This window comes from Telopea speciosissima, chromosome 8 (genome assembly GCF_018873765.1).
Source record: "Telopea speciosissima isolate NSW1024214 ecotype Mountain lineage chromosome 8, Tspe_v1, whole genome shotgun sequence".
Lineage (NCBI taxonomy): Eukaryota > Viridiplantae > Streptophyta > Magnoliopsida > Proteales > Proteaceae > Telopea > Telopea speciosissima.
In genome coordinates this window covers 20234445-20261863 of record NC_057923.1, presented here as the reverse complement: position 1 = coordinate 20261863, position 27419 = coordinate 20234445, and the positions used below count along the sequence as shown (strand labels likewise).

Here is a 27419-nt window from a genome sequence, read left to right as displayed (position 1 = left end):
GTGGGCTTGGGTTGGCTGGGCTAAATTGACACCCCTACTTCGGCCGATTGATGTGATCTAGGATTGCCAATGAGAAAGGAGGCTGTTGATTTGGTAATACGGATTTCTGATCAGGTGATAGGATAGGAAACTTGATTGGGGGTTGGGGTTATTGCTCAAAGGGATCCTGACAATGGATTCAACATTTAACTTTGGGAAGGTATTAAAAATCAAATTGTGGTTCCACTGTCAATTGTAAATTAGATCCTGTACTTTGCTATAGTAGGGGTGTGAGGGGACTGAGGGAGGGATATGAAGACCCGGTGAGGTTGGGAAACCAAGGGTCGGTCTAGATATTTATGGAACATCCATCACCTACCCTCCAACAGATGATGTTATGTAACCCACAAAGGTGGCCTTTAAACTATTCCAGAGCCATGAACCATTGTTCCATTTGGCATTCTTATATAGGATGGTATTTGCTTGGCATTAGTGATACGAACCCAAAGACAATCAGTATGAGTCAGTAAACGCCAAGCAAGTTTGAAGAGTGTTTTATTGTGGTTTGAACATTTCCTAATGCCCAATCCACCAGAAATTCGAATTTAAAAATGGTAGGTTAAGAGATTAGATTGAGGCTCTTCCCCGAACCAGATTTCCCTTTCGAGAAATTGGCATTGATGGATTCCAATTAATTGCAAATCTTTTTCGGAAAGGGAAAGTAGGACATAAGTATGCACATAATATTAAATCTTGTTTTGGAAGGCCATTTCGGTCTGATTGAAATTTTCGAGATACCGAAATTCTGGTGAAATTTCGTCGAAATATTGTATTTTTTCTATAAGTTTTGCTTGACCATTTGTGGGTGTAAAATGTCGAAATGATTGAAATACCGAAACGAAATGATCAAAATAATTGAAATTTTGATGAAGCAGTGCATTTTTTAGACCGAAATTACCGAGATTTCGGAAATTTTTGAAACAAGATGGCCAAAACTTTTGAAATATTGCATATTTTGATTTTGATGCTGCATTCCGTTTCGACTCAACCGAAATACTCGAAATATTCGAAATTTCGCACGAAACAAAACAATAATTTGAACTATGGGTATGCAGGGTTGGAGGAAAGAATTGATTTGATGAAAACAATTGTACCAGCTTGGGAAAACAAATTGCATTTCCAATCAAACAAACAAATTGCTATTTCCCTCCTAGATGTACTAATGTCTGGATTTCTGCATTCAGAAGAACCCTTTTACCCCAAGAAGCATTTTGATGTTGAATTTTAAGTCAAAAAATTTCAACAGGGTATCTGTGGAAGGCTCAAGAGATTCAAGAAAGTGAAATTGGATATTTCGTTTGAGGGTGGGTAAATGTCCGAACATATTTCTATTCCACTACTTAAGGAAAACCACAGCCCCATTAAGTTTAATTAATAGGTTATCACCAACTAAGGAGTGCCATTTAGATGACAATAAATGTTAGAATTCGAGGTGTTTCAACCAAGCGACTTGGAAGTGGAAGAGTTTCTTGTAAGATTTCCTGAAAGGAGAGGTATTAAGGAGGGGTATGTGATCAGAACAGATCGAATGCAAGGTGTGGAAGGAGGATTCGGGCTATTTGTTGGTCCTCCTCATTAAGGAGGTATAGCCACCGCCCTTAATTAAAGGGGTGGGCTGTGGAAACTTGTTATGCCACAAAGTCAAATAGGAAAGACTGAGTAAGAGAGTAATGAAGGTAGGACAAAATGAATTGAAAATGTGAAGTGTGAAATGGGCCATAGAGAAATCGGCTATTAAATGGAAAGAAGAAACAGATAGGGAGGGGGTGCCTCCCACCTACTTGCCTACTATTGAATTGTTCAATATCATGTGGAACGTGGAAAATGCATCAATGTCATTCCCTATAAATAGGGGGTAAGGGCAAGGGTTCTAAACACACTTGAACAATATACAAGTTCAAAAGGTGAAATGAGTTGAGCGGGTGATTGTTTGTGGAGTATTGGATTTTGTGTTATCTCTTCAGGGGTCTGAGAGTGTGAGTTGAGAAAAGGTGTACAAGGGGTATTCGGCTTTGGATACAGGGTTGAGTTTGGTTTAAATCCAAGTGTTATTACTTGTACGATTATTGTCTCAGTTCTCTCATATTGAAGAAGTTTCAATTACGCCCGTGGATGTAGGCATTGCCAAATCACGTAAACACTTGTATCTGTGAGTTTTTGCTTTTATTATTTTTATACGTTTTTTGCACGCACTCACTTTATGTTAACGTGGGTCCCACACGTGGTTATTATTCATGTTTACTATTCACATGTCACTATTCATGTGATACTATTCATAGTTACTATTCACGTACTGCCGTATTCTTCTAGTTTTTTTTGCACACAGGTGAAAAAGGATTTTCGTACTTTTTTCAACAAGTGGTATCAAAGCCTTGGTTAGCGTGAACGTGTGTAAAAGATTGATTGCAGTACGATGATCGAAAAAGGAATCTCGATGGGTAAGTTCGACATAGAGCTTTTTTATGGCAAAAATAACTTCAGTTTGTGGCAAAGCACGATCAAAGACATCTTGGTGCAATAAGGGTTGTTCAAAGCATTGTCTGGCAAAGCCAAGAAGTCACAATCCATGTCTAATGATGACTTGGAAGAACTCGAAATGAAGACAGTAAGTACCATCCGCTTATGTCTCGCACCTGAGGTAAAATATAATGTGTTGAATGAAACCTATGCTCCTAAATTGTAGTTAAAACTTGAAAGTTTATATATGTCAAAATCCCTCACAAATAAATTATTTTTGAAAAAACAATTATATCAATTGAGGATGGAAGAAAGAACTAACCTCATGGATCATCTGAATGTTTTTAATAGAATTGTTACTCAACTGTTAAACCTTGAAGTAAAAATTGAAGATGAGGATAAAACTCTTCTTCTTTTGGCTTCTCTTTCATCTTCATTTGATACACTTGTGACTACCCTATTGGTCAGAAAAGATACTCTCGAAGTTGATGAGGTGACAGTGGCTCTCTTGGAGAATGAGACAAGGAAAAAAATCCTTGAGGCTATTTCAGCAAGAGGCACTTGTCACGGAAAGCCGGAGGAGAAGCAGAACTAGACGACCACAAGATCGTGAGAAGTCACAAGGAAGATCCAAGTCAAAAGGAAGAATCACATGCTACTACTGCAAAAAGGTAGGGCATATGAAAAAGGACTGCAAAAAGCTCAAAGCAAAGAGAGAGAACCAGGATGACAAGAAAGAAGAAAACTACACCACCGCCGTGAGCTCAGATGGAGACATCGTCATCATCTCGAGCTGTGAAAAATCTTGCCTCACCCTCGCATGCAATGACTCAGATTGGGTCATCGATTTAAGTGCATTTTACCATGTTACCCCTCACAAAGAATTTTTTACTTATCTTAAAATTGGTGATTTTGGTGTTGTAAAAATAGGCAACAGTGGCACCTAAAAAGTTATGGGGATGGGTGATGTGGACATTGAAACAAATGTTAGTTGTAAAATGGTTCTTAGAGACGTAAGGTATTTACTAGATGTCCGTTTAAATTTGATATCTACAGAAAAATTAGATGAAGAAGGATATTACAATCACTTTGGTAACGGTTGATGGAAGCTTACTAAAGGATCTCTTGTGATGGCAAAGGGAAGTAAGTGCTGTACTTTGTACAAAACATAAATGTAAATTTGCAAGGTTGAAATAAACACAGTAGAGGATGAGTCCACTATGGACGTGTGGTATCGGTGACTTGACCACATGAGTGAGAAAGGGGTGTAAATTCTCATAAAAGGTAATATTTTACCAAATATTAAAGGTACGTCCCTAAATCGCTGTGTTCATTGTTTAGTCGGTAAACAACACCGAGTTACCTTCAACAAAAGTTCTCCCCAAAGAAAAAGAGACATCTTAGAATTGGTACATTCTGATGTTTGTGGACCTATGAAAGTAAAATCAGTTGGTGGTGCGTCTTATTTTGTTATTTTCATAGATGATGCATCTAGAAAAGTGTGGGTATTTGCATTAAAAATTAAAGATCAAGTTTTTGGTGTATTTAAACATTTTCATGTTATTGTTGAAAGAGAAACAGGAAAACCTCTCAAATGCATTCGTACTGATAATGGTGGTGAGTACATTGGTCCATTTGAAGAGTACTGCAAAGACCATGGAATTCGACATGAATAAACAGTTCCCAAGACCCCACAGCATAATGGTGTAGCTGAAAGGATGAACGGCACCATTATAGAAAGAATCAGATGCATGCTTTCACATGCAAAATTGGCACGATGTTACTGGGGAGAAGCTATGCGGACAGCCGTTTACTTGATTAATTTATCTCCATCATCTCCTTTGAATGGAGATTTTTTCGAGCAGGTATGGAGCGAAAATGACGTATCCTACAACCATCTAAAGGTGTTCGATTGTAGAGCATTCGTGCACGTTCTAAGAGATGAACGGTCCAAACTTGATAACAAATCTAAACAATACATTTTTTTAGGATATGCTAATGACAAGTTTGGTTACAGGTTATGGGATCACGTTGAAAAGAAGGTGATCAGAAGCAGAGATGTGGTCTTTCTTGAAGACCAAACAATTGAAGACTTTGACAAGATTGAAAAATCTCAGTCGTTCATTGATGACCTTGTGGATTCTGATCCAGATTCTCCACCCATGACACATGATGATGGGGGAGATACGCAAGAAGGCGTTGAAGATGCAACCGGTGATGTCAATGGTGAAAATGATGCTCCCATAGATGGTACCGATGATGGTGAACAGGGGGAACAGATGACTCAAGAGCCACTAGTTGAGAGTCCCAGTTAAGAAGATCCACCAGGGAGCGACAACAATCTACTAGGTACACACCTCATCAGTATATTACACTAACAGATGCAAGTGAACCAGAGTGCTTCGAAGAAGCAAAAGCTGATAAGCACAAGGCTGAATGGTTAAAAGCAATGCGAGAAGAGATGGACTCCCTGCATAAGAACCATACCTATGACCTGGTAAGTTTACCTAAGGGTAAGAAGACACTCAGGAACAAATGGGTGTTCAAATTAAAGACCGAAGAGAACAACTCTCAACCAAGGTACAAGGCAATGTTGGTTGTGAAAGGTTTTGGGCAAAAGAAAGGTATTGACTTTGATGAAATTTTTTCACCCGTAGTAAAAATGTCATCCATACGGGTAGTGTTAAGTCTAGCTGCAAGTATGAACTTGAAAGTTCATCAACTTGATGTAAAAATAGCTTTTCTCCTTGGAGATTTGGAAAAAGAAATTTACATGGATCAACCAGAAGGCTTCAAAGTCAAGGGTAAGGAACACATGGTCTGCAGGTTAAGAAAGAACTTGTACGGCTTAAAACAAGCACCAAGGCAATGATACAAGAAATTTGATTCATTCATGATGCATCATGGGTATATAAGAACAACATCAAACCATTGTGTATTTGTTAAGAACTTTTTAGAAAATGACTTTATTATTCTTTTGCTCTATGTTAATGACATGTTAATTGTTGGTCAGGATGTCAGTAAAATTGACAGGTTAAAGCAAGAATTGAGCAAATCCTTTGTTATGAAGGATTTGGGGCAGACACAACAAATCTTAGGGATGAAGATTTTTTCGTGATCGAAAAGCTGGGAAGCTATGGCTATTACAAGAAATATACGTGCAGAAAGTACTTGAAAGCTTCAATATGGACAAAGCAAAGCATGTAAATACCCCCACTTGCATACCACTTCAAGTTGAGCAGTGACCAGAGCCCCTCAACTAAAGAAGGAAGAATTGGAACGAAGAATATACCATACTCATCAGCGATAGGAAGTTTGATGTATGCCATAGTATGTACAAGATCGGATATCGCACATGCAATTGGAGTTGTAAGTAGATTTCTTGCTAACCCAAGCAAAGCGCACTGAAAAACAGTGAAATGGATTATGAGATATCTTAAAGGTACAACTAATTCTTGTTTGTGCTTTAGAGGTGAAAAACCTGTGTTGTAGGGATATACAGATGCTGATATGGCAGGTGACATCGACTTAAGGAAGTCCACATCAGGATACCTATTTACTCTTGCAGGGGGAGCAGTGTCATAGCAATCCAAGTTGCAGAAATGTGTGGCCTTATCAACCACAGAAGTTGAGTACATAGCTATTGTAGAAGCTTGTAAGGAGATGTTATGGATGAAGCGATTCACTCAAGAATTAGGTCTGAAGCAAGACAAGTACGTTGTTTATTGCGACAGTCAAAACGCTATTCCCATAAGTAAGAATCCAAGTTTTCATTGCAAGACCAAGCACATCAATGTAAGGTATCACTGGATACGAAATGTACTAGAGCAGAAACATTTGCAGCTTGAAAAATTTCATACTGACAAGAATGGAGCTGATATGATGACAAAGGCTTTACCCAAAGTAAAACACGATTTTTGCAAAAGCATTGCAGGGATGACAGATCCCTCCTTATGAGTTAGAGGGGGAGTTTGTTGGGTCCTCCTCATTAAGGAGGTACAACCACCGCCCTTGACAAAAGGGGTGGGCTTTGGAAACTTGTTATGCCACAAAATCAAATAGGAAAGAATGAGTAAGAGAGAATAATGAAGGTAGGACAAAATGAATTGAAAATGTGAAGTGTGAAATGGGTCATAGAGAAATTGGCTATTAAATGAAAAGAAGAAAAAGATAGGGAGGGGATGCCTCCCACCTACTTGCCTACTATTGAATTATTCAATATCATGTGGAACGTGAAAAATGCATCCATGTCATTCCCTATAAATAGGGGGTAAGGGCAAGGGTTCTAAACACACTTGATCAATATACAAGTTCAAGAGGTGAAGTGAGTTGAGCGGGTGATTGTTTGTGGAGTATTGAGTTTTGTGTTAACTCTTCAGGGGTTTGAGAGTGTGAGTTGAGAGAGGGTGTACAAGGGGTATCCGGCTTTGGATACAGGGTTGGGTTTGATTTAAATCCAAGTGTTATTACGCGTACGATTATTGTCTCAGTTCTCTTATATTGAAGAAATCCCAATTACGCCCGTGGATGTAGGCATTGCTGAACCACGTAAACACTTGTGTCTGTGAGTTTTTGCTTTTATTATTTTTATACGTTCTTTGCACGCTCTCACTTTATGTTAACGTAGGTCCCACACGTAGCTATTATTCACATTTACTATTCATGTGTCACTATTCACATGACACTATTTATAGTTACTATTCATGTACTGCCGTGTTCTTCCAGTTTTTTTTGCACACAGGTGAAAAAGGATTTCTGCACTTTTTCCAACACCATTTTGATAGCCAGCCAAGAGAGCACAAACAGGTATTGGGTGGTTTTTGTTTGTAGTTCCAAGTTAACCAGGATCCACAAGGTTTAATTTCCCCAAGACAGTAGGAGATGGTGAAAAGCTTGGATAGCCAGTTGAGGGGATTTGAAAGGTTTCCCACCAAACTTATCGTTCACCATAAGACGCTTCGCAACACGTATAGTGATAGCCAGATAGTACTTGTATAGGATACATTGCTAAGCTTCGCAATACGTCCGTGTTACTACCACCTTCCCTTAAAATAAATAAAAAAGCCATTGGATTTGGATGGAATAATTATATTTTGGAATAAGTCCAACAATAGCAAGAACCCAGATAACTATATATACTGATCATTTTAGATGAGGCTTGAGAATATTAGGAGCTGAAAAACTCTATCTTAATATCAAGAAATGCTCATTATGTTGCTCAAGCTGGTGTTCCTTAGATTTATTGTTTCTTCAAAAGGAGTTGAAATTGTTTATGATGAAGTCAAGAGTATTCTAGATCGTCCAACACCTAAGACCATTACAAAGGTATAGAGTTTCCATGGTTTGACATTTTTCTATCGACAATTCATTCGAAATTTCAGTTCAGTTATGGCTCCCATCACTGAATTCCTAAAGCAAAGCAAAGGCAAGTTCGGGTGGAATCAAATAGCAAACAATTATATTATATATTGATCGAGTGTTTTAAGTTGCCATAAATGTTACACATGTTGGTCTAGGAGTGCTTATGCAAGGGGGTGAATCCTATCACTTTCTATAGCGAGAAGCTCAACGATGTTAAGCGATTCTACTCGAATTATGATCTAGAACTCTATGCCATATTTCGAATGTTGCGACACTAGAGATACTATTTTATCTGTAAACATATTCTTTATACTAATCTTTAGGCACTTACACATTTGCACTCTCAACAGTCAATAAGAAAATGGCATGCTAGGTGCATGGCTAATTTACCGGAGTTTATTTTTACATTGAAAATACAAGGTTGGTAAAGAGAACATTGTTGTAAATGCATTGAGTCACAAAGTGTTAATTTTTCATACGTTTTCAGAGCACTCAGTTAGTATTGATCATATCAAAGGAGAGTATGTAGTTGACAATGACTTTTCACACATATATTAGGAGTTACAACAAGGAGGACAACACCCAAAATACTCCATTCATGATGATAACATGTTCTTGGGGACTAAGCAATTATGCATCCTTTATTCGTCTCTATGAAATCATATTATTAGAGAGTTGTATGGAGGAGGCTTAGGAAGTCACTTTGGGTCGAACAAGACCCTTATTCAGATCGCCGATTGATACTACTGGCCACACATGTCACAGAACGTCTATCATTAATTTGATCAAAAGGTATTGAATATGTCAACTTGCTTAGGGGACTAAACAAAATACAAGTCTGTATTCACCTTTACTTTTTCTCCATGCACCCTAGTTGCATATAAGCATAGAGTTCGTGCTCGGGTTACCTCGTGCTTGGGAGAAGTATGATTTTATTATGGTAGTAGTTATCGTTTTCGATACAGAGGAGGTTATCATTCCTTCTTTGTCAAATGGAAGGGACATTTAAGGCACGCATGCAAATGGATTCATGTGAATGACTTCAAGCAACTACATCCACACTTGTACGGGTGTTACATGTCTTTCACTCATTCATCGGAGACAAATGTTTTTAATCTGGGGAGACCTAATGCATAATTGAAGACCATTAGATGAGAAGGGCCAAGAAGAACCAGCAGGCATAACGTGGTCTGGTTTGTTTTGGATTGATAGTTCTTTTATTTCTTTGCATTTTGTTTCAATTGGTTCAGTTATTAAACCAGTTTTAGTGGTCTATTGAGTCAGCCAAGGAATTACCCAATCAAGTTGTATAACCTTATCCTTTTTGCTTTTACCATTAAATTTTTCTTTAATCCTATCTCACCTCCCATATGTAAACTAGCTTTTAGTTATTTATTTTATTGGATTATTATTAGGATTCTCACTCCATACATACTAGGGGTGCAAGTTTGGCCCTATTGGCCCGAACCTGCCCTGGCCCGCCCTGAGCCCGAATAGGGTTTGGGCTGAGATATTTGGCCCTGAGGGCGGGTCAGGGCTAGAAATTTCTGGCCCTGAGTTAGGGTCGGGTCGGGTTAGGGTTGAGGCCTCGAGCTAAGCTTGGCCCGGCCCGGCCCGACCCTGATTTAAGTTATACTATAAAATATATATTGACAAAATTTATACAGTATAAACTTTAAATTTCACCCACATTTCTTTATATAATATATTATATATGAAGACAATAAGTGTTATAATATAATTTATTATATTGTTATTTTATGTAAAATTAATAATGTTCTTCCCAGTCCATTCCAGTCCATGCATTTCTTTCCCCCTCCCCATGATTAGGGCCAATCAGGGTCGGCCCGACCCGACCCTGAGGGCGGGTCAGGGTTGGATTTTTCTGGCCCTGAATCAGGGTCGGGTTGGGCCTGGGCCCAGCTAAGGGGACTTAGGGTTGGGCTAGGGTTCTATAAAGCCCGGCCCAACCCGACCCTATTGCAGCCCTAATACATACTTCATAAGCTATTTCATGATCCAATCTTTTTTTGGTAAGAATTTTCTATTCTGGAAAATCCAAATAACTCCCTTTCTTCATGGCATCCAGGGGTGTCAATTTTAGGCCCGGCCCGGCCCAACAGGCTCGATTGAGCCCAACCATTTAAAGCTTGAACTGCCCCAGCCCGATTAATAAACATGTCGCATTCAACCTGTTTATAATCGATCGTTCGCAGTGTAAGGGTTTAGCCCAACAGTCACCGGACCGAATATAGGCCTGCCTAAGCCCAACCTAGCCCGACCCTTTAATCTTTGCATTCAAAATAAAATTTAATAGAAAAAGAGGGGTGTATGGTATGGCAGAGTAAGAGAGGCCTGTGGTGATGTGTGAGAGCTTGATTTTCTCTTCCACTCTTTAGATCCGCTCTAAAAGCTGTCCCTTTAATATTATCTCTTTTTCTCGTCCAAGTTTATTTCTCTTTCTCCTTCGGTCTGAGGAACCGAAGCATAGCTGGGCCATCATCCCCCACTTTTGCGCTAAACTTTCTATAGATCTCTCTCTTCTTCCTTATTTTTTTTTACTCTTCTTTTATCTCTTCCTTTGATCTTCTAATTTCTGTGGAAATGCAAAATTGCAATTTTTTAAGGTGTAAATCAACCTGAGCATATCTAATACTAATATTAGTAATATATGATAATATATTAGTATACTATAATATATTAGTAGTAAGGGTGTCAATTTGGGACCGCAACCGGGAACCATCCCAATACCGTCCCGCTAAAACCCGGTACCAGACCATCCCATTAGTAAATGGGACGGTACTGGTATCTGATTTTGGTACCGAATGATAAATGGGACGGGATAGTTCTGGGACAGGATTCCCAACGGTACCAATACCGAAATACCAATTAGGTACCGAATGGTACTGAAACTACTAGCACCGTTTAAAAAGAAAGAGTATATAAAATCTTTTTAAAAAAAAATAAATAATAAAGGATATAAGAATTACGACTCATTAGGGTTTCACTAATTGCTTTTTGAATACGAAGAGGAACAACAGGTCAAAGAGGAAACACAACGCGATTCTTCCATTTTGTAGGATTTCTGTAAATTTAAAAAAATGAGAAGCTTATTACATGTGATCTTAGGGAGTTTGAAGAAGTAAAACTATGATTTCATAATTTAAATTGCTTTATAAAAAGCAGTAGACAACTTAGATTTCATGACAGTGAAAAAATTCTACAACACTAATAAACCCGCCTTGTTAGAAACAATTAAACTTCCTTTTCCTTTTTCTACCGTGCCTAGAACCGTTTAAGAACCAATACCATCCCGTCCCGCTAGTAATCGGGACTGGGATCTAGGTTTGGTCTCGTTAACTAAATGGGACGGTACTAGGATTGACACTTTTGGTACCAATACCGGTACCGTCTCATCCCAAATACCGGGAATCGTCCCAATTGACACCTTTAATTAGTAGTGGCAATCAAATACGATTCGATTTTAGTTTGAACCGTCGGTTCCTATGTTAGAACCGTACCGAATAAAAATTGGTTACAATCTAGACCTGGGATGCAAGAGCCGAATTTGGTTCAGTTCAATTCCGTTTAATCGGTTGGAATCCGGTTTTGGTTTTCAATTGGAATCAGGCAAATGGATCTTATTTGAAGGAGAGGATCAGCAGACTCGTCATTCTTGGTACCGTTTTGACTTGAATGCCATAGTTGGCCCACTAGTACTATCGAAGACATTCGCGAGTTCTCTAATTCCATCTCCACATGATTCATTGCATTTGAAGTTTTTTTATTATTATTTTCCTTAAATCTCCGGCCTTGTTTGTTTTGTAATTCTATCTGGTCAACTATTTCCAAATGATCTATTCTGCAATTCATCATTTTTTTTTGGTTGAATTTACCTGCCCACTTTAACTCTTGTAGTTGCAGTTTGTGACAGGGATTTCTCCTTCCCAGCACCCCCTCCTCTATATCCAATCAGCTTGTTTCAGTTATCTTCTTATTTTCCTCCTACCGAGGGAAATAAGTACAAAGCTCATATGCTTTGATCTTGTAAAGTTGGAAAGGCTCTTTTATTGTTTCAATATTGCGCACAAGGTTGCAAGAAAGCTCGGCCTATTGCTGGAGGTCTTATAGAGATACTAAGGGGTTGAAGATACGATTGGGTGAATATTCTTACTAGGTTCATGTGGTTAATTCTCCCAAATGTGCCCAATTCAGCCCAGAAATCTTTTCTCCTCGAATTATATCCCCCAATTTCTTCACTGCCACTAACCCTATTGTCCCCCCCCCCCAAAAACTCCTTGAATAATATGCATGCATGATAATTGATTGATAATGTGAAATAGGTAGAACAAATATTAAAACTGAAAATCTCAAAATTTTGCCTGAATTTTTTTAGGCAAACAAAATTCCCGATCAATTTATACAAATTTTATTTTAAGTTTGTTTTTGACTGAATTCGTAAATTAACATACGAATTATTCTGATTTTATGCTTTCCAAATGATTCCCTAATCAAAATTTGTCAACTTATCTACATGCGTGACCTCGAAGCTTGAGATGTCACAGCAGGTGCACTCTGCAAGAGAAAAGGGGAAAAACTGTTAGCACAATCTTCTCTCACCATTAGACTTTAAAGGCACTCCTATTGAAGAAACTGAATATGAAAATCAAATTAGCTTGTGGTATTTAAAAGTTAAAAATCAAACATGAAGAAAGGTAAAAAAACGTAAGGAAACTTGTTATAGTCTTAATAGTCTAATGTTTTTATGTAGTATACTAGTTTGTTTTTTGGTAAAGTAAAACTTTTTGTGTAGTATACTAGTATTATGTCACCAACCATGTAGAGGTGCGAGCTTCTATTTTCAGGGGTTGCATTGGTGGATATGGGACAGCCTTTAATTATGCTCATCCATGAGAAGAGTAAATTTTACAGGAATTTTGCAGGAGAATTCTTACCAAGGTCATGCCCTTTCTTGCTCTTTCTTCCAGAAACTTTGATGGTTTGAAGAAGCTGCCATATACTTCTGACCACTTCTTGAGACTTGTGAATATATATTCAGATCCAATTGAATCAGCCCAAAATACAATACCACCACTGCCAAAAATTGGGGTTGGGGAGAGAGAAACAGTCAGCCATATTCCAAAAATGAGAACTTGTTTATTTACATCTCTCTCTCTTTATATCCTCCGAAAATGAAGGAAAAGTCTCAAAATGGAGGAGAAAAGAATGTTAAAAGTGCAAATTCAATATCAAACCCATTGCATAGAACATTTGCTTGAAAGAGAAAGATGTTCCAGTGAAAATTCATATGAAATCAATCCTATTGTGTATTAATATGAAAAAGAAGGAAGCAATCTGCTTACTAAGACCCCTTCCATCCACTTTTAAGGAAATTAATAATTTCTTCTCAACAGCACTCACCGATAAGTAGGAAAACTCATCCCAAGAACAGATGCAACATCAAGGTCTGATGCTCGAACAACTACTCCTTCATCCAAAATACGGCATGCCTCATTCACCACCGGAAAGAGTAACATCTCCAGGATTTCTTGGTCAGTCACGGATATAGGCTGCAAGTGAAATTCCACTACGCATGTCAGGAAGTCATCAATCAGATATACAGAAATTTTCAGTACATGATATGGGACTGGACATCTGCATGTAAAATAACTCATGCAAATGCAGACATTCAGCTATCAATACAGAGAAAGTGAGGAACATTTTTTTACAATTTATAATGAAGAAACATAAAAGAAGAACCTTTCCACCAGGCATAATGTGAGTAACTCTTCTAGACTCTTCAATAATTGGAAGCACAGAAGGATCAGGTTTTGGCTTGCTTCCCTTTTCATATATGTAATATCCCTTTCCATTGTTTTTACCTGAAAAAGCAAAAGAATTAGTAAGACTCAAATGATATACTACAAACACTATCTAGTAGGTGAAATTCCCCAGTACCATTTCGCCCGTTTTCCAGCAGAAGTTCAACTAATGGAGATTTGAATGAACGGTCTGAGAAGGCAGTTCTAAGTACTTTCCCAGTTGCCATGGCCACTCCATATCCAGCCAAGTCCTGAAGCCTGTAGATGTAGACACAACCAGGTGTGAATACCTCATCATCCATATGAAAATCCATCCGGCGATATGCATGGATACATCCAAGCAGAACTCTACATGCATGGACATGCAAGGGCACAAGGATGCAAAAAGATGAATGTATATGAACACAACAAATTCAAATTAAAGATATCGATGTCTGGAACCCAACCCACAACAGCTACAAATATTCTGATGTGCAACTTTTCAACTAGCAGCTTGTTTGCACCAAGGAAACGCTCTTGCCACTAGTATCACTTGAATTGCATACAGAGTTTTGGCCATGAAAATATGAGGGTCAATTTTAAAATGCAGACAAGATGTCAACCAACTGACCCCCAAAGCCTGTTGATGTTGATCAGTAGAAAGATAAATGAGGATACAAGTTATTTCGAATCTGAATAGAATTTAGTGTTTGTTACAAAGTAGGACCATTCTCACCATGTATCTGCATGTTTCCAGAACAATTAGTCTGCACATCAATCTTGATAGAAATACTATCCTTGTGCTGATCATAATCCAAAATACAGATAACTACATGAAATACATAAATTTGGAAAATGGACATGAGAAACAAGAGAAATTGGATGCTTAGGTTTTGGATAGATATCAACTCGATAAGGAATGGATTTATGTGCGCCTCAGAAACAAAGAAAAAGATTCACAAATCAAGTTCAGATGGAATAGTTATCTCAAATCTCTGATGCTTTACAATAGTCACCCTAGGCTTTATCACCCATTATTGTCTTTTGATATTTCATTAACTCATTTTTTTGTTGGATACCAAGTTCCATGGATATGTCATGCACTGACATGTATGTCTACAATGGACATGTAAAGAATGATGTAAAAAGAGCAAGAATGTTACTGGAAAGGGCCCATTGGCATGCCGAAATTGCTGATCACTCTGTCAATTCTAAACACATCCACGCCCAAGTTTGCCAAGAGATGTGCTCCTTGAGTATATGGGAAGAAAGCCCGGTTAACTGCAAAGCCAATGCAGTTTCCTACCACCACAGGGACTTTCTTTATTAACTTGCCAACTGTCATCAGGTCAAGGATTGCTTGCGCAGAAGTCTTCTCCGTGCGAACAATTTCCAAGAGTGGCATTACATGAGCAGGACTGTTCATCATAAAGTAAGTTAGAACTAAACCACTTAAAAATTGAACAACAAAGGCAGATGCATTACATAAGATTCCTGATATTTTAGCCAGACGAAAACCAGCATGGTGGGATTGTATTCTTCCCATACTGCACCCTGCTCTTGTGCACAAGAACCAAACCTTTTTGGATGTGTGTGTATATATATACCAAAAGAAAAATCCAAAACTCATGAGCTATAACTATGCTAAATTTAAAAAAACACCATGATGCTGTGATCTTGTAAGTATTCAAATATTTGAGCAGGAAAATACCAAATGATGACGCATGTACAATTTCATCACACACAAAAAATACATAACTATAGTCAACACCACCAAAGTATATGACTAACTGGGTAGTTAAGAAATATTTTGACATCATCGTTCTTTCTGCTTTCTGAAATCACGATAACTTGTAAGCATTAACTTGGTGCTCTCTCAGAGCTGAACAATTTAAAGTAGCAAAAGTAGCTTAAAATTAAATGAAGTTGGAACTTGGTATCCAAGTGTTTATTCAATGGAAGAAGAATAACTCCCCAACAAAAAAGTAGTTTCAATAAGGTGACTTCACTCTTCCACCAAGATAGCTCATTCAATTCCACTACTAAGCAATCCTCTAGATTGTGCCAAGGCAGGTGAACAGAACTGTCCACTTTGACAGCAGTAATTTGGAGGTTGAACTATCACCATATACACTAGGACATGACAGACTCCTGACACCAGAACTGCTAGAAATTTCTGCAAGACCAGCTCATTTCTGGCTGATACCACACCACAATTGCATCACTTCACAAACCAATGAGCCCCTTCCAAAAATTGAGTACTTACCACTCAATAACAAAAAGAAATATTCCAGCTCTTGTTCACAAAGCAAACAAACACCTCCAAAACAGAGAAGAAATGATATTTGTATAGAAACATGTGATGTGGGAACACGAAAGAACCTCAGTATTCAATATTTTCAGTTGAAATCTGTTTTGGAAGATGCAACACTATCTGAGAATCTAGGAAACATCAACCAAATACTTAATTACTCTGCACAAAAAAGATGCAGCGCTTCATGTCAAATTTGAAATACTCAGACTGAAGTTTCAACAACTTAAACGCTTCAGACTGACAAGAATATGACATAAAAGGGTTAAAGCCCACAAATGACCACCTACTTCATGGTATCATCACTTCTTCAATAGGAAAACCTTTGATAATACAAATATTGACATCAGCAGTGGATCAACACAGCCAAGTGATGTCAGCATCTTCCTCATACGTTCAGTAACTCGCCTCTTTGTGATTGAATCTGTTTTGATCATTGATGCTCTGATAGCAAAACTGATCTTGGTACTAGGGGGTTTATTCAAGAAAAAAAAAGAAAAGAAAAAGGCAAACTACAATCCATGTATCCCACTCCATGTAAAAAGAAAAATAAGTATATCAATCCCACAACATATAAGATTTTAGTATGCAAAACACAATGATATGGAGGGAAATGATGAAACACTCAAACAGCCAAAACTGAATTTCGTGCGTATACTGAAATTTCAGTTGATACTACACCGAAATAAAGAGTGCTGAAAGAATCATGTCCCACCTCTCTTTTCCAGTTCCTTTATTATCCAATGAAGAATGTGCACCACCCTGGCTCCTTTAACTTGATTCATATTATTCATTATCATGTATCATCCCCCTACTTGTGATAATGTTTATGCATGTATGTATTCTTACTGGAAAGGGGGGAAAAGAAGATGAAAAAGGATTGCAAATGACCTGAAAAAATGTGCACCAATAATACGATCTTGAGAACTGGTCTTTTCTCCGATTATATTGAGATCAATAGTAGAAGTATTTGTGGCCAAAATGCAATGAGGATGACAAACCTTCTCAAATTCACTAAACATCGATTGTTTCAGAGGAATGTTTTCAATAACAGCCTGCAGAATGAGAACAAACTTCATAAGACAACATTCCAACAATTCCAGTGCGCAAAAGAAAATGAAAGCATTTCACATGCTTAATTAGGTCCTTCAAAATATCAAGTAAAAAAAATTTTACAATTAAAGGAAAAAGTGCAGTAGCTATGCACTTAGGAACTCAGCTAACACCATATGTTATCTACTTTGGGACTTCATCACATATTGTATGTTGAAATGGGGCTTCTGGGACTTCTCCCATTTCAACATACAAAATAGCTTCCAGGATCGCTGAAATCTTGAAAACAGTATAACATATTCAATTAACCGATAATCAAAATTTATTAGACATGAGTTAGACATGAATAAAACATCCAGAGAATTCATCTATAATGAAGAAAGAATTGAAGCATCCATTTTGAAGTCCAATAAAATTCATCAAGCATAAACTTACTGGTTGGGTTACCATTGCTAACAGGAAAAAAATCACAAATGAGTAGATGACCCACCTCTATAACCATGTCCACTTTTTTAAATTCTGAATAATCCAATACTCCTTTAAGAATTGAGAGAGCTTTCTCAGCCTTGTCCCTTGTCATTTTCCTTCTTGCTACCAGACCTTGGAGATTTGCTGGAACACATGTTATGGTCTCAACTTAATAAGTACAAAATTCAACAGAGACATACAATATTCAAAATTAATTAATCACACAGAAGTGACTTTGACCATGTGAACTCTTTGGACAAACCCCATCAATTGTACGGACTTCTGTGCAGAAAAAAGAGGGGAGGGGGGGAGATAACCTTCTACAGCTTTCATCCCCTTCTGCAGGTACTCTGAATTGATTTCCTTGAGAATGACTGGTATATTGCTCAGGATAAAAGCTGTTGCTATACCAGAACCCATCAAACCTCCACCAATAACAGCAACTTTCTTAATATCCCTCGGTTTGAGCCCAGCATTAGTAACATTAGGTACCTGTACAAAGTACAATTAAGAAAATTTCATTCAGAAGGAGTTGGGTCATTTACTCATATAAAGCAGCACCAGTTGATTAATATTCATCATTGTCAGATTGAAGTACTACATCAACACTACTACATCATGTCTTGGTCACAGTTCCCCACATCCCATGACCATGGAATCTCAAGTAGATGGTACCATTCTATTCCTACAAAGGGCGTACCCAGTGCACGAGGCTCCCACCACTGCAGGGTCTGGGGAGGGTCATTTTGTACGCAGCCTTACCCCTGCTTTCGCAAAAGAGGCTGTTTCCAGACTCGAACCCGTGACCACTTGGTCATAATGGAGCAACCTTTACCGTTGCACCTAGGCCCGCCCTCTACCATTCTATTCCTACATTGAACACAAACTACTTGAATGAATTATAAAGAAGATCAAATATAAGAGAAGTGGATGAGCCTTGGCGCAACAGTTAAGTTGTTCTATTGCAACTTGTTGGTTGCGGGATCAAAACTTGGAAACAGCCTCTCCTGCGAAGCAGGGGGTAAGGCTGCATACATTTGCCCCTCCCAGACCCTGCAGTAGCGAGAGCCTCATGCACAGGGTTGCTTTTATCAGATATAAGAAAAACACTTGATTAAACCCATCTCTGACAAACCAATCAGAAAGTCATATGTGGCTACCAAAATTAACACCAATGCATCATTCTTGTGTTTATCTCTAGAATATATAATGAAGATCGGAGAGATGGATCTGCTGGTGGTGGGGTTCAGATCAATGGAAGTGAAGAACTTGATCTACTAGGGAAGAAGAAAGGGAGATAAGGGGCAGTTCCAAGACTGTGAACAGTACCCGTGAACAATAACAAAAAAAAATCTTAGTATCTTACACATGGATACAAATTTCTTGTGCTGCTATTTATGATCAGGCACGTCAACAGGTTGTATCCAACAGTATCCATACTGAGATCATGTTTTAAGCATCAGGTCCAACTCTTGTTTGGTTAGAATCAAAGAAAATATGCATAGAACCTCACAGCTCAGGAATTTCACAACCAAGAAAGAAGTGGAAGACAAGACTACAAAACACAGAGGGACAAGGGAGTAGAAATTAGACTTGCATGCATCAAGAACTTTACCTTAGATGTTGCACGTTGGGAAAAGAAGACATGAACAAGACCTTTTGAAGTGCTTGATAACACCAACTCATTGAATACTTTTGCCTCCTGCAATCACCATTATTCAAATTAGTCAGTGATTAAACACGAATTGGAAGCAAGAGCAACTCAGACACAATTCAAGCTTCTTAGGAAAACAGAAATGGCAAACAAGTAATTCTCCATTTTCTAGATCTTAGGCATGCATTTCCCTGTGCATAAAAAACACTAGAGCTTTGGATGAATCCCTCAGGATAGGGAACGAATGGATTAGATAGTTCTTATTAGTGTATACAAACTGTAAATACATCAAGATTTTAAAATCTCTTAAAGGCAGATATACCTTCAATACACCAGAATACCCTCCAAAAACAATGCCTTCCTCAATCACGTCAAGGCATGCTTGATGCTGGGGCATATTGGGAGCAGTTAGCCTTGCCTGCTGTCGAGCTCTTCTTAATAACTCACGTGCCTCAGATAGCGGACCAATTTTGTCAGTCCTACGAAGAGAAGATACCCAGGGTTTGAGCCTTTCAGCAATGTCTAAAGCCCAGCGTCGAGATACGTTTAGCAACTCTTCGGAAGATACAACAGCATCAATAAGACCTAGCTTCTTCCCTTCTTCAGACGTAATTGGTTTGGATGACTGCAAAGGATTATTACACAATATTATCAGCTCTACAATTAAATTTAATTTACGTATTAAATGTCCACATGTATGGGAGTTTGAGAAGTAGAGGGGGAGATAATTATGATTATGATCAAGATCTAATGCCCACTCAAATGGTGGTTACTCCGCGTTTGGCCCATTTCAATGATGGGATCTGGCTATCTACAAATATTCAAAAGCCAAGCTGCATCTCATAGCTGGCAATCAGAAAGAGATCAATTACCACATTACAAATTCATGATCAGGGTTGGGGTTCACAAATCTTAGATTATGTTTTATATCGGTTGACAAATCAAAATGTGGATCAGCTCTTTCTTGAGTTTTGCTCCAATATGCACTTGGGCCGTGGACGTGATACTGGAAACCTGAGATTCATATGATCAGAATTTCTCAAGAAAAAACTGAGTTGTTGGAAGACTTGCAGGCAGTATTTAAAATATCGGTGCATATCGTACCATATCGGCCGATATGTCTTGGTATCAATCGGTGTCGATACGATACATACCGATACGTATCTATGTTTAAAAAAAATATAATGTCTCAACTGTATCGATATGTATCGACCGATACATGTCGATACGATACGATACGGTCGCTACGTATCAATACAGCCAAGACGTACTTTTTCAATTTTTTATTATTTTTTAATGTATTGGTACGTATCGATACCGATACATATCAATACGTCTTGATACGTCTCGATACTTAAATGCACATGTTTTTTTCACTTTTTCCAGCAAAACACGAACCAGAGGCTCTCTAGCGGAAAAAACCCCTTGTCCAGCCAAACAAAAAACCCCAAAATCAAGCTTCAAATCCATTTTTTTGACCAAATCTGTTGAGGGCTTCAATTCCTTGGTGAAAAACAACTTTAGAAGAGGTGGAATCACATCCTTTCCTGCATCCAACAACCCAGATTTGAAGATTGAAGATGTTCTTGAAGGGAAAGGTAGGTTTTTTGAAAAAAACTTGATTTTTTGTTTCAAATCTTTGATTTTAGTTCTTTTTTTTTGCTATGATTCAAAGAGAATATGTTAAACACATTAGCAGGATACACACATGCTACCCAAGATACTCATCCTGGTGGTCGCCATCAGACTTACAGTCGGAAGGGCAAGGCTAGCAAGCGTTCCCATAAAGGCCACAATCCATATGATAGTGATGTGCTTGTGAGTGGCATGGAGTCACTTAGCATTAGTTCTGATCGTGATGGTGCTTCATCAGACCATGAGCGTTATGCATCAGGTTCTTCTTCGGGATATGGACATGGGGCTTCTGTGGGTATGGAAGTTATGGATACGGAGAGGCACGACCACAACCTAGTACTTTCATGACATTAGCCACTCCAGAGCAGTACACACGATTCTACTATGAGTGGGAGAGTCACTACCATCAGTATTTCGACTGGGCTCAGTATTGTGCTTATGTTCGGTCAGTACACAACATCATCCTAGTTGCTCCTATTCTTGAAGGCCCTTACAGACATGACTTTGATCCACCTCAACATTCTTCATGGCAATAGAGTGTCTCTACATGTAAGAAATCTCATTTTTTAATCTTTTATAACAATTTCAAAGTGCTGCACTCGTCTGGTTATACATGATTCACAATTCTTAGTGTATATGCATGATATATGACATAAATTGCTTGTTTATATTATTTTTTGTGTCCAAAAGTATATTTCCATGTGAATTTTGATCATTTTCGTGTGTTTCTGCATCGATCATACGTGTCTCCGATACAATACGATACGATACGTCTCTTAAAATCGCCCAGCCGATATGATACCCGGTACTGATACTTTAAACCTTGCTTGCAGGTGCTTAATTTCAAAGTCAAATTCATGAAAGTTCTAATGCCCAATGTACTCTTTAGTTATAAGAAGATTCTAATTCAAGTTATGGCAATGTGGGCATCAACACTTCATGGTTAGGAGGCTTTGTCAGGCTGAACATTATCCTCACTGTTGATATGACTAAAGTAGACCATAAGGCTTGGGAAGTTGAAGGTTTCCTTTTTTACCCCTGGGGGTGCTTGAGCTTGCATATAGAATCTTTTTCAGCACCTATATCTCTAAGTCCTTCCTATATGATACAATGATAAGGAGAGGAAGCAGACTTACCAGCATCATTTCAACAGCCTTTGACACCCCAACAAGCCTCGGAAGACGTTGTGTACCTTAAATGTAAACATCAGTTGTTAAATCAATGCTGAATTGGAAATAGCACAACCATAACCCTAACCTCAAAAGAAAATTAAGCATAAAAGAAGGCATTCAATACCTCCAAAACCAGGAATCACTCCAAGCGTCAATTCTGGCAAGCCAAGTTGTGCTTTTGGAGCAGAAATACGTGCGTGGCATCCCTGATATCGTTAATCAGAAGGCATTGATGTCTTTAATTAGGTTAAAATCTTCAGAGCCACAGTTATAATAGAAAATGAAATGAACCAGTCATTTAGTACGGAATGGGGAAACAAATAAAAACAAAAACGAACCAATGCCAACTCTAAGCCACCTCCAAGTGCAAGCCCTTCAATAGCAGCAACAGAAGGCTTTTTCGCATCTAAAGTTAGAGAGCAAGGGGGACAAACCATACATTAAGAGAAACATCTCTGGATTATGTTAGAAGTTCCAGTTAAGAGTGAATGAATAATCATCAGATAAACATGATAACACCATTGAATACCCAAAAATGTGAGTCAGGTAAAGACCTTCGATTGTATTGATCAAAAGATCAACTGACACATCAGGCAACCGTGAAATATCTCCTACCAAAGCAAACACCATATTGATCACTTTCCAAAAATTAATCTCTGGATATAACCTAGTCAAGACACCACTCATTCAATTGCATAGATTACAGAGAATAAGTTGTACCATCTTTGTGGATTGCCTCGAAAACACTGATGTCAAAACCACCAGAAAATCTTCCACCTTCACCTGTAGAAGTAGAATAAACCACAATCAAACCCCAGACAAACATTAATGATTAACCAACCCTACTTAATTTGAAGACCTGAAAATGTGATCGTAGTATGACCCACTAAAGTTGAAATGTGTAAGTGCTCAAATGAGAAGCATAAGTGTATATGAGGAAGTATTGTCAAATATGGTGTTTGGAAGTTGTGTAATACTTGGTTTAAGAAAAATGAGGTACTGTTTGTCACCACTTGTGATTAGCTAGCTAAATATAAGTATGACACAGATCATAAGGAAATGGATAGTAACATTTTGGAAGCTTGGTTTCTATAGATTCGGTTGGAACTTAATATCGGAATCAAAGAAAACCAGCTTAAGAACTATATCAAAAAACAATGGACTGAAAATTTCCAGAAAGAGACTTGGGATTTCTAAAAGAAAGACAAGAGAGTCACACTAACACTTAATTAGGAATGTGTTTTGGACGAAAAATGAGAGTTAGAAAATTGTAAGGATGCAATTTTATAGAAGAAAAACTGGCTTCAAAGGCGAAACCCAGAATGTGATTAAAAAGATGTTGATTTTCCTCAGTCAATTGACCTATTAGTTCCTTTTTCTTTTTTTCTTTTTTTTGGGGGGGGGGGGTGGAGTTGGAAAAGTAGGAATTTAAGAAATAGAAAGGGGTCCAATGGGAATGGTAAACAGAATTTTCTCAGCATAGAGGAAAGAAAATACATATCAGACTTCATGGAGTTTGGGTAGTCATTCACCATTGGAAAGAGGGAAAGGCTATGTGGTGATTTTTGTACCTACCATATCTGAAATATTTGGAGGTAAAAAGAAAATAAAAGAGAAGTCATAGGATGTTTAGAGTTGGTAAAGATCTAGTCATGAAGTGATTGAGATTCTTATGTTGAGGACAGCTATACAGGCCACCACATTGGAGGCGTTTCATGATCTCCATTGACTATTTCCTGCAACATTGGGATTTAGTGATCTCCTAATGCGGCATGCACTCAGATTCATCCTGTTTTTGCTCCTCCACCCCCAAGGCATTAAGCTTAATGTTGATGGTAGTTCCATTGGTAATCCTAGTCCAAATAGTATTTTGAGTGTCTTCACCAATCATGAATTTGGTCCTGTTGGTCTTTTCAGGTCCCATTGGAGTATCTGATTCTATTGTTGCCAAGGTTAATTTGATTATTAAGGTTAGGAGGCTTCCTTAAGTACTGTATGGATGAAAATGGTCGTTGAAGGTGACTCGATGTAGTTGATCAGATGGCTTCAAGCTCATTCAGCTTGGCTGTGGAGATATATTCACCTTGTTAAGAGAGTTAGGTCTTTGTGCTCTCAAGGGAATTTTATTTCTCTTGGAGGATGATGTCTACCAACTCCTTAGCTGATGAATTGAACAAGAGGGTGTCTGGGTCCTCACCCCACTGAATACCTATGAAGGTCTATGGCTTTGCTTAATTGGGGTTGTTTTACTTTATGCTTTATACCTTATTTGTTCTTTTGGGTGGGGGGGGGGGGGGGGAGAAGGGAAGGAATTACCTATGAGAATGGAAAGAAAAAGTACAAAGAACATATTGTAATTACAAGACTAACCAAACAGTAATTACAAGACTAACTTCAGTTATCTTTGTTTAACAAAAAGTTCATGGACAACATCACCTGCCCTTGGTTTGAGATCACTAAATTCATTTATTTTATCACTAAAATAACCAAATAACCTAGTATCACATGATACGATGTTTTTGCTTGCTTATTCATGACATGAAACTGACTAAAAAAAAGGGTACAAAAACGGCCCCACAGGGCCATAACTACAACTGGACCAAAGCAAAGGCTAAAAATATGAAATTACCAAAACACCACCAGAACCATGAAATTGAGAATTAAGACAAACAAAATCAATCAATTGAACATGTATTCCAAGCCAGTTGTCCAATGAAAAAATCCTTTCTTCATCAAGTTAGGGTCAATTTGACCCAAAGATAGGAGCTCTGAAGGCACAACGTCGATCAGTCAGCGCTTGGTTAAATTCAACTTGCCCTATAATAAAGAGCTGGTAGTAGTTGCGCTCTATCATTGCTCCATAGGGAGTAGCAATGATAAAAATCATGTAAGAAAATCGTTACACACACACAATAACAATCATAAGAGCTTAACAACAGGTAATTCAAATCAAAGCAAAGACATCCGAAGGTTACCGATCACAACAATAGCTTTAACGTCATCTCTTTTCATTGCTTCTGAATATTTCTCCTTCAAACCAGCGAGAACTGCATTTAAAATAAACAACGGAAATTCAAACTATCAACTTCAAGCAACCCATTCAACAAATGAACTAAAATTAAGATATAAAAATAACGTAAAAGGAACCAAAATCCCTTCCGTAAGCATTGCCAAAGCTAAATCGTAATCGAAAACAAACTAGATCGAGCAACCAATGCATGCGAAATTGGAGAGCAAAAGAGAAGGATCAGAGGCTGACTTCTAGGAGCTAACGCATTAACGGGAGGATTAGATATCCTGATGATTGCCACTCCATCGCCCCCAACCTCCATCGTGAGTCGCATATTCGACATGGTTTTCACTTTGCAGAACAAAATTCCAAGTTAGGGTTCTTGGAGTAGGATTCAGAAGCTGAATCGTGAATTCGTGATCGAGAGAGAGAGAATGAGACAGAGAAAGAGGAGTGAAGGAATTAATGCGCTAAATGATCGTGGAAGCCGTTTTAAGTTGAAAGTCCTCGTGTCCTTTCCCAGCAATCACACAACCTTTTCCAAATGAAACGTGGTCAATTATGTAATTAATGTTGGGATTTCGGACACTCTTAAATATATTTAGATTATGAGTGTTTTGTGCAATCCAAACCGTTGAAATAGGATACCAAAAAGTCAGAAAATTTGTCTGACTTGATGATTCTTGATCCAACGGTTTTGATCTATTTACATATTCTTGAATTCATATATGATTAAGAAGTGAAAAAGGTACCAAACTGTCCTTAAAAAAAGACAAAGTACCAACAAACCAAATTGCCAAGTATTTACGACCTTGACTGTCCTTAAAAAAAGACGAAGAACCAACAATCAAATTGCCAAGTCTATACGACCTTGACTTGGGAGAGATTCTAAGAAATTGAAGAGATGGAAGCAGGGATTTAGGGTCTGTATGGTAACTTCCAAAAGTCGTTGCTGGTGTTTTTTTCTGTTTCCGGGGGGTGGGGGGGCGATCATGTATGTGATTTTCGATTATTTTTTGTGTTGATTTTTAAAAGAATCGACACAAATTTGAGGAATACCAAAAAGAAACTTCGAAAAAACAGAAGCACAAACTGAAAGTAAAAAATGTGCACAATACAGATTTGATGTTCACGAATCACCATCGTCATTGCCACCGCTTCCCACTACCATCACCACACTGCCACCGCTACCACCTCCACCTTTACTGCCACCATCACCACCACCACCACCACAAAATAGAAGAAACTCTTCTCTTAATTTGAAACCTATACATGTTTCTTTTTGTGTTTTTCTAGTGGCAAAAACAAATTTTTTGGATTTTACCATGAATAATTTGTTGATCCAAAATTACTCCAAAATCATTGAAACATTTAAAAAATAAATAAAAATGGTTTCTGACTCAAAAACAGTATTTTGAAACAAATTTTTCGTTATACAGAACCTAATTAGTAGTGGATGGTGATCCGGAACTGATTCAGATCGATATATATTAGACGGTTTTGCCGTTAATAGAGTCAAAATTGATATGAAACGATTGATCTGATACCGATTACTAAAACCATGGTTGGAAGAGTGGGTCCACTTAACTTTACACGTCACAAATATTTTCCTTTGCCAAATTTCCTTGACTTTTCAAAAACATGAATCATGAGTGCCATACCCATATGTAGAGATGCTATTGCTCTCACCTAACGATGTAAGAGCAAAGATGGAATTTTATAACACACAAATGAAAACAAAGGGATGTTACGGTTTCACATGGGAGGTCCCTCCTTGGATAAGGACTGCAATCCTACATAGAAAGAAATATTTAGAAAACCTGTTGGTCCAATACCAGTTAGTTTTTTTTTTTGTCCCTTATAAGAAGAAAGGGGAAGGTTTGTTGGTTTGTTGGTTTGTCGAATGAAATACAATTATGAAATTGAAGATATTTTTGTATGTCATTTACATGGTGTATTGTTTTATATCACAATTTCACTTAAGTGATGACGTAACAAGTGAAAAAACAGGGGTTTGTAGGAAACTTGAACCAAGCACTTAGGTTGTGTTTGGTATGCATTCTTGGAATGCATTTGGGGTCAATTTTGCATTCTCAAACGATTTAAACCACTATTTTTATGATTTGAGAATGCGAAATCAACCCAGAATGCATATCAAACACAACATTTATATTAATTGAATCACAATTAAGCAACTTGTGCACCTCAACCAATTTTAACAGCTTTATATTCACATATGAAATAATCAAATTTTGATTGGAACTTTTACAAATGATAATTGCTGATTTGGTTAGCATGTTGCCCAGTGAGGCATCCAACAACTGGGATGCTGGGGTGTGCATAAGAATGTGTGTCTGTGCGGGCCCAACGTGTATCCCAACGCACACCCAGCAGCCCAGCCATTAAATGCCCCATTGGGCACTCTTTGTGGAATGTGTTAAAAGGGCTTCTTAACATG

General features: G+C 38.0%; 1 protein-coding gene and 1 long non-coding RNA gene across 2 annotated transcripts; one reads left to right on the top strand and one right to left on the bottom strand.

Annotated features, from left to right (window-relative positions):
* Positions 1-12380: 12380 nt before the first annotated feature.
* On the bottom strand, positions 12381-25410 carry LOC122671461 (peroxisomal fatty acid beta-oxidation multifunctional protein AIM1-like). Its single transcript, XM_043868682.1, has 18 exons — positions 25211-25410; positions 24927-24998; positions 22672-22734; positions 22506-22562; positions 22290-22357; positions 22076-22157; positions 21916-21971; positions 19467-19769; positions 19106-19192; positions 17808-17982; positions 17513-17634; positions 16861-17024; positions 14822-15076; positions 13816-13937; positions 13618-13739; positions 13279-13427; positions 12813-12951; positions 12381-12432 (listed from the first exon to the last, which is right to left on the bottom strand). The coding sequence occupies exons 1-18, from the start codon at positions 25302-25304 to the stop codon at positions 12388-12390; spliced, it is 2175 nt and encodes a 724-aa protein (XP_043724617.1). The 5' UTR covers positions 25305-25410; the 3' UTR covers positions 12381-12387.
* LOC122671462 lies at positions 12838-20202 on the top strand. Its single transcript, XR_006334349.1, has 3 exons — positions 12838-12984; positions 19068-19070; positions 20189-20202. It is a non-coding gene; the product is annotated as an uncharacterized LOC122671462 (long non-coding RNA).
* Positions 25411-27419: the final 2009 nt, after the last annotated feature.

Coding starts and splice junctions, on each gene's coding strand:
- LOC122671461 (XM_043868682.1), bottom strand. CDS start 25,304: ATGTCGAATATGCGACTCACGATGGAGGTTGGGGGCGATGGAGTGGCA. Junction 15,077..16,860: donor ATTGGTGCACATTTTTTCAG/GTCATTTGCAAT, acceptor TATGATGAACAG/TCCTGCTCATGTAATGCCAC. Junction 13,740..13,815: donor GCTGGAAAACGGGCGAAATG/GTACTGGGGAAT, acceptor TTGCTTTTTCAG/GTAAAAACAATGGAAAGGGA.